This window comes from Bidens hawaiensis, unplaced genomic scaffold (genome assembly GCF_021521415.1).
Source record: "Bidens hawaiensis isolate Kalapana, Puna unplaced genomic scaffold, B.hawaiensis_p1.1 tig00012605_1, whole genome shotgun sequence".
NCBI classification, from domain to species: Eukaryota; Viridiplantae; Streptophyta; class Magnoliopsida; order Asterales; family Asteraceae; genus Bidens; species Bidens hawaiensis.
The window spans coordinates 52,907-67,095 of NW_027492035.1; the positions used below are offsets into that span (position 1 = coordinate 52,907).

The 14,189-nt window shown below is 31.9% G+C and overlaps 1 protein-coding gene across 1 annotated transcript; it reads left to right on the plus strand.

The window, feature by feature from the left end:
- The first annotated feature begins 247 nt into the window (after positions 1-247).
- Positions 248-11,639, plus strand: LOC143541471 (uncharacterized). The gene is made up of 11 exons (XM_077034292.1): positions 248-661; positions 4,771-4,923; positions 5,712-5,924; positions 6,116-6,431; positions 8,113-8,382; positions 9,159-9,396; positions 9,475-9,575; positions 9,656-9,826; positions 9,979-10,053; positions 10,137-10,244; positions 11,140-11,639. The coding sequence occupies exons 4-11, from the start codon at positions 6,279-6,281 to the stop codon at positions 11,476-11,478; spliced, it is 1,455 nt and encodes a 484-aa protein (XP_076890407.1). The 5' UTR covers positions 248-661; positions 4,771-4,923; positions 5,712-5,924; positions 6,116-6,278; the 3' UTR covers positions 11,479-11,639.
- Positions 11,640-14,189: the final 2,550 nt, after the last annotated feature.

Sequence of the window (14,189 nt, forward strand, 5' to 3'; positions counted from 1 at the left end):
TCTATACAAGATAATAATTTGTATTTTATCTCTCAAAAATGAAAAATCATATCAATTGTCAAGACAACTTGACATGGATGTATATTTCCCAACACATAAAATCATATCATATTAAAATACAATATAACAAAACTTAAGTTCCCTTTTTATTTTATTATTACCATTTTTTTCATCTGTCACACAAAACTCTCAATATCGAGTTCCATCTTCACTTTGGGCAATTTTGTGAATGGCAGCCGCAGACGAGTTTTCCAAATCAGTTGATTTAGGGCTCCGGCTCTCGAAGCGCATATACTACGGTAAAGATGGACCTGCCACGTCCGCTCCAAAGCAGCCGTCCATGGAGAAATCACTGTCGTCTTCTTCCTCCGCCTCCTCATTCCGGCAGCCGCAGAATCATCATCCCACAGCACCGATGGTTTACGCCGTCGTAACTGAGCCTGTTGTGGTGGATAATCCGGATATCCGGAGCTACCAGCCGTACGTCTACGGACGTTGTAACCCGCCGGCGTTGATCCCGTTGCATATGATCGGTGTAACGTTGAAGGTGGAGTGTTATTTGGATACGGCGGTGGTTACCGTTGACGGCGTTTGGCGCCTTCATTGTTTGACGTCAAGTGCATTATGCGATTGTCGTATCGCGGTCCCGATGGGTGAGCAGGTAATATTGTTTATGACATCATATTTACGTAGTATATAAATATAAATATTTAACGTAATATATATGATTTCATTTCAATATATAAGAGGATTTTATAGACTTGTAGTAAAACTGAATACATACAGAAACTCTATACTATATTTACATATATTTATTTATCTATTTTTCATTTTAATAATTTAAACTATTATTAGTTAATTAATTGATAATAATTCATCATAATAATAAAACTATTGACCTGGTTAGCATACACCTACGTTGTTAAAGGTGATCACTAATCGCACCACAACTCAGAAGCAATCCCATGTTCTAACTTTAGGGGGTGTTTGGGAGGGTTACGTTCAAGTAAAAAGTTTGATTTTTCTAAGAAGGTTAGGAAGAAGGGTATTATAGTCTAAAACTTTAATATCAAAACATATTTAATTACATTAATTTCAAAAACCCACTTACATAAAACCCAATTGCATCTTCACTCATATCCTACAACTACCACCACTCCACCGTCCACCACCCACCGCCATCACCTCGTCGGAAAAGTCCGAAAAAACACAATGGAAAACACTATGAAAAACACAATTTAAAAGCAAAATGGAAAAAAACACAAAAAAAAACACAACGATAAAAACACAATTGTATGACACAATGGACAAACACAATGAAAAATACTATTATATAACACAATTTTGAAAAACACAATTTGGTAAAACATAATTTGTAAAAAACCCACCAATTTTTTTAAAATTTTTATATAACAATATGGTACTCATATAAAAGATAAAAAAAAAGACATTCGTTATTATGGTGAATTTGTTTTTCAATAAAAACGTCATAAAAAAAGTTATGGACGTTTTAAATAATGGGAGAATTTGGCATGTGTCTTGCATGTGGAGAGAGAAAGTCAACAAATGTGTTATTCCTTTTATGCCCTTCCCCTTATGTTCACACTTGATTTCCATCTAAACTAATCTCAACCCTTCATATTCAAAATCAATGGACAAGATTACTTCTTATCCTTCCTACAAAAAGTACACTTCCTATTATAACCTAACCCGTGTTTGGGATTCCTTATTTTACCTCCTTATAACTTTTCATTAAGTTAATAAGTTACAACATTGTAACTTATGAAATTTTTCCTCTCACAATATAAGCAATCCCAAACATCTTATTACTTTTTAAAAAATTTATAAGTTATAAGTTGGTGAAAATAAGCAATCCCAAACACCCCCTTAGTTCATGTCGTTTCGAATATTTTATAACATTCTGATTATGATAAAAGTAGTTTAATAATCATTTGAGACGGTCACTTTTTCATTACAGTAAAACTATACGTTATGAGTAACTCTTTATCATTCAGACCATCAATGCCACCTCAGCAACCCTGCCAACCCAACCACTTAACCCAAGCTATACCTCATTCTCCACTATTTCTTTTATTCATATCATTCTCCACTATTTCTTTTATTCATATTATTTAATAACAAAAAAAAATAAAAAATAAAAGAAAAAAGATCTAATTGGGTAATGTGACCATGATCATTTGGACCAGTCACTAACGACCAAGGGAGGGGGTGACATGGTGTTTCAATGGTGTCACATGTGATCTCAAAGGCCCCCATGTCCTATGATTGTTATTAGTAATGAAAGTGAAGGTTAAAATGTCACTAACAAGTCAATTGATAATAGTTTAGAATCTAGTTTAGATATTCATGTTATGAAGTTATCAGATAGATACATTGTTAATAACAAATATAAATAGATAGAAAAAATTTAATAAAATAATCAAGACACTTCTCATAATTGTTTTAACAAATATTTTTTTATAAATTAATATTTATTTTTATGTTAGATATTTAATAAATATGTGATAAAAATAATATGATAAATCTATAATATAAATAAAAGAAAACTCAAAAATCCTATGTGTCGCGATGTGGTCGCTCCCCCTTTTCATGGAAGCTACCGTATTTCTTGATTTTTAAATGGAGGTCTCTCATTGATTTAACCCAAATTCATGGGTATGGGTCTCACCAAACCTAGATAGCTTTTAAACAGGTTATAACATCTCATTAAATTAAAAAATAATCTCATCAAATATTTGATATGAAAATCCTATAAAATAGGAATATACTAAAAATTAATATCCTATTTTATTTTAAAAAAAGATATTATTTATAATTAAGAAACAATTTTATAATAAAGAAAATAAATGGGTAATGGGTATCACCAAACCTAGATAGTTTTTAAACCGGATTATAACATATCATTTATTTGCGAAACAATTTAATCTCAAATCTCAAGTATATTAATTATTAACTTTCTTATAATAAATAAAATTAAAATCCAAATATAAATATATAAATATATAAATATTAAAAACAAATAATGTAAAACAACCCCCGTGATACGGGGGATAAAATCTAGTAGTATTAAATTAAATATGATCTGAATAATTGAGTAAACTGGGTTCAATGAATAACATACGTACCTTGTTTAGTTTTATAAGATAAGCTTGTCATGTGACTATTAATCCCTGGCAAAAGTGGGTGCACAACTGCACCATTTATCATACGGATGATCATTTAAAGGATATCTGTACTGTATCGATGCAATTTATATAGTACTATTTACAAGAGTTTTTTCTTTTTTCCAATCTTCTGTTGTTAAAAAAAATATTTATCATTTTAGTATTCCTTTAAAATTATTTACTAAACTAGTGTTGGTGAAAAAAACTATTTATAATTTTGATGTTTTCTATTTATTTTGAATTCACCTTTACTTTTAAATCTAGTTTTTCAATTAGTTAGAATATTATTTATTTTTGTTACATATTTCTTACACATGTTTTATCCAATAAATTCATAAACTCTTTTTTTTTTAATATTTCTTAATCAATCAACCTTTTTTTAGCCACTCTAAATCTTTTCTTTCTTATTTGTTTTTTTTTTCAACTAATTTTTTTTTGTCTTTTTATTTAAATATATTCATTTTACGAATTTTGCTTTTTGGGTTTGGTTTGTTACCTTAACGAACCCAATTGACACCAATCATGTTCGTGTTGAATAGTTGTCACAATGTCTATGTTTTATCAATGTTCAGGTTTTACTTATTTCAATTGATTTTTTTTTGTTTTAAATATGTTCATTTTATGAGTTTATACTTTTGCTTTAGATCCGGGTACCGTAAAAACCTAATCCATAAGCTTATTTGCTTTACCAACGCCCGGGCTTTAGCGATCTTTGTTGTTTTATTATATTAAATACGATCATTTTACATATTTATTTTTTAATTTTAGTTCCTAAGGTAACGAACCTAGCCGATACTTACTGAATTCGCTTTAATAATCGCCGTGACGCATGTGTTTTACCAACTTCTTGGTTTTATTTATTTTTGTTTTTGTTTTAAACATTTTCATTTAAGCGAGTCAGGTTTAATTAAACATTTCTTTTTTAATTACAATAAAAGATTTAGAATGAGTTAGTAAAAAAACAAAATTTTGGATTAATTGGATATAAAAATATATAAGGAATATGATATAAAACGTAGTTATTGCGATGGCTACTCAACACAAACTCGATCGGTGCTAATTAAATTCATTCCCGTACCAAACCAAACCCAAAAAAAACAAAATCCACAAACGAATACATTAAAATAAAAAGACAAAAATAAATATTTGAATATAAAAAAAATCAAATAAGAAAAGAAATAAACAATCAAAAATAAATATTTTACCATAAGTTTATAGATTTTATTCTTAAATTTCTTGTATTCTATCCCCATTTGCATCAATTGGTCATCGCACTTTCTAGTTTTTATCAATAATGTTCAAACTTCAAAATCCATATTTGCCTTTCTTCAATTTTTTCTTTAAAAACACGTTTAAATCCGTCACCAGTAACGACACAACCCAATCGACAAAATCTATAAAAACGTTCTATAAATTCCTTGAAATAATTCTATTAAATGATTGTGATTTTAGGTTATTTAGAGCTTAGGTTCAAACAACGAGTACATAACAAAACTGATATGCCGGGTTACGCTACATGTAAATCTTAAATAATCAGAAATAGCCAAACTCATGTTGTGATATTTATGGTTAATTTGGCTAACAGGGTTCAGTTCTAGGTGTTGAGATTGAGACAACTCGAAGATCATATTTTACCCGGTTAATAACACCTGAAGATGAACAAGATATGAGTGACCAAGAAACCATAAAAGATGGATTCTTAATGAAAGGCAATACATACACTTTTCAAATCTTTCAGGTATATATACATTGAAACAGTCTAATAGGATATTGTAAGCGCCACAGTACGTCACTACTAGACAAGTAAATCGCAACCGGTTTATTGTAACAAAATCAGCTATCGACTTGCGACCAATACCATGGTTGCAAAATTAGCCACCGGCGCTGACCTTGTCGCAAAGTTTGCCATGCTTAATTTCGATTGCAAATTGGTGGCGAAAATGAAAAAAAGGAAAGAACTTAAAATTCTGGTTTGAGTTGCCATTCTTTTTTGAAAAATTGTAACAAATTTGAAACCTATTTGCAACGAAAATCAGTCGCTAAAATGCAACAAATATAGTCGCAAATCGGATGCTGAGAAGCTGGTTGAAAACAGTCACAAAATACGTGGTGGCGAACCGGCCACAAACTTGAGACGCAAAACAGTCTCTAAATCTCTAAATTCAGTCGCAAAATTAGTCGCTTGTTGCTAGGCAGTTGCAAATAGATTACTTCACGTACTATAGAAGTTCCACACTCCACAACAATTTTATTTTGTCGCAAAAAAGCCTTTGCGACAGAAAATGCGGTTACAAAGACCCATTTTTGTAACAAATATGATGATATCATCTTTTACCTTACCTGATATACATGTTTACTTACATTCGATAAATTAAATTAAATTAAATGCAAGGTAAAAAAAATAATTTTTCTACCTACAATGATTAAAAAAATAAAACGAAATAAAACTTCTATACATGTTTTCTACCATGTAATGTTAGTTATGCAACAAAGTCACTTAATTACTCTTGACACTAACATTGCAAGGTTGAAGGAGGATCCAATATCCATGTTAAAATAAGATGGTCACAAAAAATGTCTTACCAAGGCGATGGTTTTTATATGTGCGTCCCGTTCACTTATCCTGTTCACGTATTTCCCGTGTTGAAAAAAACATCTTGTATAGAAAAAATACTTCTAGATGTGAATTCTGGTACCTACGACGAAATTACATGCAACATTGCTAGCCATCCTTTAAAGGTATGTAAACCCTGAATCTTTTTAAAAATACCTTTCAGTCAATTTTTAATACATGCAACTTCCTAAGTGTTTATTCAAAATGTTTAACTTAGTTATCATGACAATATTATTTTGATAATTTAACATAATATTATAATTCTTGTTTTCAATACTAATTACACTTAATGTTTCATGTTTTCGTTCTTTTAAAGGAAATAAAACGAAAAGCCGGGCAATTAGGTTTCTCTTATGAGAACGAGGTTACCAAGTGGTCTACCCAAGATTTCTATTTTTCTTATTCGGTAATGCCAATTGTCTTATATATCTTAATACCAATTAAGCGTCTCTTTTTGACATTTTTATTAATCTTTGTTAATGAATTTAGCATCGGGTCGGGTACCTTTTATCCAGGTATGCGCAAATGATATACTCGGCGGTTTGCTCGTGCAACCTCAGTCTCTAAATGATTATGATCAAAGAGATATGTTTTGCTTTTATCTTTTTCCTGGGGTTAACCGAAGCATGAAGGTTAGTATCGTGATATTTATTGCCAACTATAGTAAGTTTAATAAGTTATAAAAACTACTAGAAGTAAAGATGCACTTTCATTTTGTTTGCCAATGACAACCATGGCCGGCTGGAGGGTAGTGCTGGTCAGACTGTCGATTGGAGCACGTAATTTTTAGGGCCAAAATTTTTTGTATCTATACTTTATATATATAGAAATATAAAACTTATAAAATATGAATTACTCTTTACCATCTTATAATTTTTGGGCCCAAAATTCTCTTTTATCCGTAATCCATTTAATCAAGTTTAAATTATTGGGCCTAAACTAAAACTTAAAACTAAAAAAATTAAATAGAAACCCGATGCAAAATAAATGAATTAACGGTTAATTGAAATTTCTCTTTGGTTCCTTCATTCTTTGCAAATGCTAAACGACTAACCTAACCGGTCACCACTGTTGGTTCGTTGTTAACCACGAGGATCCTCCTCTGTTGACCAAGCTAGCCACCAAGGACCAAGCTATTTTTTTCCAATGTTAGGAGAGTTTCACGAGTCATTGGTTAACCGTTAGTTATTACGGTATTTGATTTTAATTGTATATTTCTCTATGTTTATTGTTATAACATTAAGCCTCGTTTAAAAAAAATTACCTTATATATTTCGTTACTCGTTAAGTCTATGGGCCTTTTTATTTCGGCTCGACCGAGGTATTTAAATTCTCGGAGACGGCCCTGATGACAACGATGTGTGTTATGTAAGGGTTGTTATGATTTGCACCAAATGGAATTACTATTTTGCAACAAACATTAAGCTAGGCACAACGTAACAACCAGATTATTGTTTATCACCAATTTTGACAAACCAATCTTATTTGATCGTATTGATATTACCATTTTTGGCTGATGCAATGTTAGCCAACACATCAGATGTCACATATGTAAAAATGCCAATATGAAAGAAAATTTACATTGTTTTAACATCTATTTTATAAGAGTTACTAAATGTTGAATAAGATTATGGCACGTGACCCACCGGGGGCAGCTTGTTTGTAAAAAGGTTAGCATTCGATTATTTCTATTTGATACAACTTTCTCAATTCTTTTAATCTGTTGAATTTTGTATTAAAATTTATATTTATCTTTCTGCTATCTTTTTTGACGTTTTCACAAAATGTATGTGAAAAGGTGTTACGTATAACTTCGTTTATTTTTTAGGTTTTGATAAGGATATCAATGGATAACTACAGTTATAAGTGACTTATCTTCACTGAACTCTAACTCTAATATTTGTGAATTGTGATTGTGTGTCTCTTTTAAAAGGCACAAAAATGTGTTTCATCATATCTCCATGTCGAGATTTTAAGAAAAAAAATTTCTTTTTCAATGAAAAGATATTCGATTCTTTAATTTGTTTAGGCCTTTATAAAAGGTTGAGTGAGACTTGACATGAAAAATACTTGTAGCATAAAATGGTAAATAACATGTAACTTAATTTAACATTTTCTAAAATCGACATGCTACTAGTTCAATAGGTGATTATTTGCTATTATCCGAATTTAATGTAACTTGATTATTAAATCTTATAATAAAATGCAACTTGATTGATAGTATGTGACTACATGTAGTAGTAGGATTCATCAAATTATAGTAAGAGGTTTGATTCCTTAGCCTTTTGATATGTGGTTAATTAATTTTAATAGGCTTTTAAGAAGGAGGTGGTGTTTGTAATTGACATTAGTGAGAGCATGAGAGACGAGCCACTTGAGAAAACAAAATATGAAGTGGTGGGATCTTTGTGGAAGCTAAATGAAGGAGATTCATTCAATATTTTAGCTTCAAATGGGGAGATTATATCATTTTCGTCTTCATTAAAGTTTGCAACAGAGGAAACGGTTACAAGCGCAACTGAATGGATGAACACAAATCTTATTGCTCATGGAGGTACCAACATCTTGCTTCCTTTAAAACAGGTAACTAAACCAATCTAATCTAATCTATAAATGACATTAAATGTTATGAGCTCATGATATATTTTGAGTATAGGTTTTTAGTGTTTGATATGGTGAAAGTAATTCTATCTTTTTTTTTTTTCTTTTTTAATAAACAAAACTAGTTTTTGATATCATGGTCACTTGGCATGTAAATACTTTAATAATCAAAACCGAGCACGCGACAATTGATTATAACAACGTTAAACATCAAAAGCACATCAATTTTAGCACATCCAAACACTATCTTTTGCAATCCTTTTTGTTACAACTTATTGTTTATCACAGAGCAAAAGCAAGAAAATAAATAAATAAATAAGAATTCTAAAAAAATGTTATAAAATTGAATACTTAAACTGTTACATGAAATGGCGCAGGAAATTTAAAATTTGTCAGGTCGTACCAAACTTTCAAATTTATAGGCTGGTAATTAAATTCTTAAGTTAACGAACATAAATAAACGCGTAAATTCAAATAATGATATACGCGTGTTACACCAAAAAGGAAATAATAGTAACACGCTAAAATTTTGGGAAAATCTTTGGTGACAAAACCGAACCCCTGATTAACAAAACCACTTATGGCGTTTGCCACATGATCTGGCTCGTCGAGACCATTCGATCCGCAGCTTATGGGCCGTGTAACTTCACCTGTAGCAAAGTTATGCTCGTTTAAAGTTTACCCCCCTTATCAATATTCCATATAACATAATCACTTTCAAAATACAATACTGAAAGATTGATGAACATCATATGCAGGCAATTGACATGGTTGGTAAATCCAGTGATTCCATTCCTCTTATTTTTGTCATCACTGATGGAACCGTTGAAGATGAAAGAGAGATTTGTAATATGATGAGGCATCACATTGATGTGAATGGGCAACTGAATTCTCCTAGAATTTACACATTTAGCATAGGTTCATATTGCAATAATTACTTTTTACAAATGCTTGCAAATATTGCAAGGGGATACTTTGATTCTGCACAGGATGTAGGTCAGTTTCAACAACCAGAACATGTCCTGTTTTATGTTCCTATTATAGTAATCATGCATCACTAATGTTTTTGACCAGATTCAATCAGCATTCGTATGCAAAAACTGTTCGATAATGCTACAACACTTTTTCTTTCAAATGTTGCTCTTGATGCTTTACAAGATCTCGAGTCATACGAGGTACATTATGTTTTCTTTCTTTCGCTATATACTTATCTGGTTTGAGTCTATGTTTTTACATTTTTTTTATATTGTTGTAGATATTTCCGTTTCGTCTTCCAGACTTACTGTCTGGAAGCCCGTTAATCGTGTCCGGAAGATTCAAAGGGAAATTTCCAGACAGTGTTAAAGCTAGAGGTTTGTTAGCGGATTTTAGCACACGTGTGATTGATGTCAAAGTAATGAAGGCGAATGACATGCCTTTAGAATTGGTAAACATTATAACATGCATACAAACAAACATATGTAGCTAGTAAAAGTTCCACTCTAGCAAATCTATTGATAAAGTTATAGTAAGCATTGTAACCCAAAGATTCATTTTCATATAAAAAGGTTGAAATTATAATGTCACAAATATTTTCAGGTATGCGCAAGGAGGGAAACAGCTACACTCACTGCACAAGCATGGTTGGACCAAAACACAGAACTAGAGCAAAAGGTTCACTTTCTTGTTCTTGATATCTATACTGCAATACAAATAACTTTGATTTTTTTTATTTATTATTATTTTTCTTTTTGCAGGTTGCGAAAATGAGTTTACAAAGAGGGGTTCCCTCTGAATATACGCGCATGATTCTAGTTCAACATGATAATGTAAAACCAACCATTGATTCTGTTTCACCAGAAGAGGTACGCGTCTTTGCATAAACACATGGTAAATTATTGTTTCTATAGCAGGTCAAAATAATGGCCTTCACGGTAAGTTTGACCATGTTGACTTTTTGGCCGACAAGGCTGAAGGGGTAGTTCAGATCGGCATGTTTGAAAACCAGATATCTTTTTATTGGTGAAAAGAAAAATGGTTACCAAAAACAGAAAATCAGACTAGACTGACCTTTATGTTTGCATGTTTCTTATGAGTTGGTTTTGGGCTCAAAACCAAAACAAAATTCGAAAAAAATGTGTTTTTGGGTTTTGAAACGGTTTGGTTTCAGTTTTTATTTTCAGAATAGGCTCGGTTTAGTTTCCTTTTTACTCCTTAAAATTTGCCATTTGGGATTGAAATTTTTTAGCCGAAAAAAAAAGATGACCCGACAATAAAATAACAAAATTTACGCCTAAAACTTTAGGCTTAAATTATTTTGTTGTTTATTCATGATTAAATGATTTAATGGTGTTTTATAAATTATTAGGCTAAAATTATTTTGTTGTTTATTCATTATTAGGCTTAAATTACTTTAGGCTTAAATTATTAGGCTTAAATTTACGCCTATTACACAATTTTTTTGGCATACATCATTTAATGGTGTTTTATAAATTACTTATCATTATACTCCATAAATTCAATAACAAAAGTTGGTTTTTGGCTTTTACATGTTCGATTTGGTCAGGCTATAAAATTCGGTTTGGGTTTTAAAGTTTGGATTAGTTTGAACTGGAAATTCCGTTTTTGAAGAAACATAAAACCAAACGGTTGGTTTTAGGTTGACTTCGGTTGGGTTATTTCGGTTACATAATGTAAAACCACACCCCTACTAAATAGCCCACTTCTTATATCCCTCATGCAATATAAACTGGATTGCAGAAGTATATGAAGTCAAAGAATCTGAAGATAAAATACATGATGAACCTAAATGTTGGATTCGGTAATTTAACAGCGACGATTGAGAATTTACCTCCAGGAATCCAAGAATTGAAATTAAGTGAACCGACAGGAAAAATGATGAAGGCAGCTTCAACATGCTGGACAATGTTTCTTGATCGATTTTGTTGCAGGTGTTTTATTCAAACATGTTCTCACATAAACGACCAATGTGCGATTGCTTTGACGCAATTATGCGCCGCACTTGCTTGCTTTCAATGCCTAAGTTGCTGTTGTGAAACATGTGATTCATGTGCAGAATTGTGCTTAGATTGCCTATAGTAAGTAAGTTTGGTTAAAATTTTAAAAATAAAATATTTATGCAATTCATGATGCTGTGAATTACAGTTAAAAAAACATATTGTAAATTTATGTAAACTCCGTGAAGGTTAAGTGTATTCAAAAAGCGTATTAGCTGCAATATAAACAGAACTTACAATAAACCTCTTACACTATATAAGTGATTACATAAATAAACGGGCTGACCCGCTAATGTTCATGTTGAGTTGTGATTTGTAAACAAACAGGCCGACTCACCAGTCAACCTGCTGAAAATTGGAATGATGAAGTAAAAAATATATAATTTGTAGCTACCATCCCGTTTAAGATAAATGTGTTACACAGGCAATCTCTAGATGTTTTGACACAAATAAATATACAAGCTGTATATGGGTTGATCAGTTTCGGACACGCCAATCCAACATGATTGATGAATATGATCTCCTTAGAATGATATGAAAATGTTAACTTTAAAATGATTCAAAAAAATGTTATAACTTGCGGAAGATTAGGTTGGATTAATGGCTCTGGACTAAAAGATGTTAATTAGACTTTTAGATGGTGGTAATTTTAACATAAACTAAAGTGCTTGTAACTTAAGTGCAGTTTATATTTTAAGAGGTAAAATGTCTGCAGTCTGCGGATCACATTGCAGAGTGATCCACAGGCCTCTATAAAAGAAGAAGTGAACCGAAGGTTTGCAGCATGTTGTAAGAAGACTGTTTGTTTTTTAACTTATGTAGACTGCTAAAATAAACTAAAATTTAAATGAACTTGACTAAAACCAAGAAGCAAGAGAAAAAATGTATTTTGCACAAGCCACAAGAAATCAACAAATGCTCACATTGACCATCATCACAAGAACCTTTGGTCTAAACCCTATTTTGCACTACATAATCAACAAATGCTCATTGACCATCACCTCATATCGCATGCCCGTTCGGCTTACACTTCTCTAGTTTAGGGTTAATGATTCAATCTCCTCAAACAAAAATCAAACCTAGGTCTTTTCAATATGAGTTCTCAAATACTATATACATTAATTTCAACTTTCAAATACACGAAAACTTAATGACTAATTTCAATTTCATCACGAGAAAATTTTAGCAAATAAAAATTCGAAGGGTGTTAACTTACAGTCAACATCTCGGAATAGATGGCAGGCAGTGGCGGTGGCGGAGAGCGGCCAGGATGAGAGGTAGCGAAGCATGGTACAATAGGTTTATGCCTCGAGTGTTGGATCGGTGAAGTAGGGGCTGTGGAGGAGTGACAACCGGTGGAGGAGCAAGGAGTGGTGGCTAGGGTTGAGAGTCTGTGAAGAAGAACGACGATTTATGAGGTTAAACAAAGGTTAGAAGAGGTAAAAAGAAGCTAGCGAGATCTGCACAAGAACAACCCGCGTGATGTTTTTTAATGAAACACATGCGAGAACACAAACACTCTGCAGAAGCTCATGTCTGCACGTGATCTGCGCAGCACAGACCCAAGAGCTCCCGCAGAGCTTTTCTAAAAAAATAAAACCCTCCACTTTAGTGGTATCAAGAAGCATAGAGAACGTGTCCTCCTCTAGTGGTTGAGGATACTAGTCCTATGATAGACATATGCATAAATTTAGCAGTAAAATTTATTGATGCGTGAGTTAGTTATTCTAAAAGAAAACTAATACACGTCTATGGTTCTACGTGAATCACTAGGAAAAGACAAATAAAAAGAGTTTAAAGTATCAAAAAATAAATAATCCGGTCTTGATAACTATACAACATAGCATAACCAAAACTTATGTGCTATTATAAAGTTCTTTTCTCGGCGAGACATAATTAACTAGAGAATTTAACTCAAGTTAAAACACTTAGATTTTTACTAATAAAGAAAAATGTTCGGCAGCTTCCATAGTCGGGGTAATGGTTCGGCACCTGTATCAGAAGGAAGTGAACTGGTTCACAGAAGGAAACATGTGAACTGTGTATTTTGTTTTTCATGTGAGAGATTGTTTTAAGAAAAGTTAGTGAAAATATGATTTTCACTAATTTGGACATAAGTAACCATTTAATATGATTATTATTTAATATGATTGTGATCACCTTAAAAAAGGAGTCAATAAATGTTTAAAATGAAGCTTAAATGAATGAGATATTGAAGTTCGTACGCACATTATAAAAATTAGTAAGTCACATAGGAGGATGGCAGATTAACGTCACCATGGTATATAAATGAGAGCTTTCATTAAATATTACTTTCTCAGCACTAAAGTGGTTCACTAGACCCTTACATGCTAGAGTGTTGCAATGCCACTTATAAAGATGCAAAGAATTAAAATGATGCGTCTTTTGTTCACATGCTATAGTATTATAGTTTATGAGAAACTAAAACAATACTTGTTAATTATAAATTTATGATGCACTACGAATATCAATTAACTTAAAATTTCAAATCATGCGTGGACACATGAGTGAATTTGTGTATAGGCATCGTTTTGTGGATTTCCATGTTTTAACGATGAAATGGGAACAAGTTGGATCATTTGGAAGAGATTTTGTTCAAGTCTAGAAGCCACCACGAATGTGGCAAAGCTAGCCATGGTCGTAGCTTTCTAGGATGATGCACCCTACAGTCCGCACCTAGGGGTGTTCAGAATTTGATTCGCATTCGAAATATTCGAATTTGATTCAATTCAAATTCGATTATCAAGATTCGAATTCGGTTTTAAAAAATTC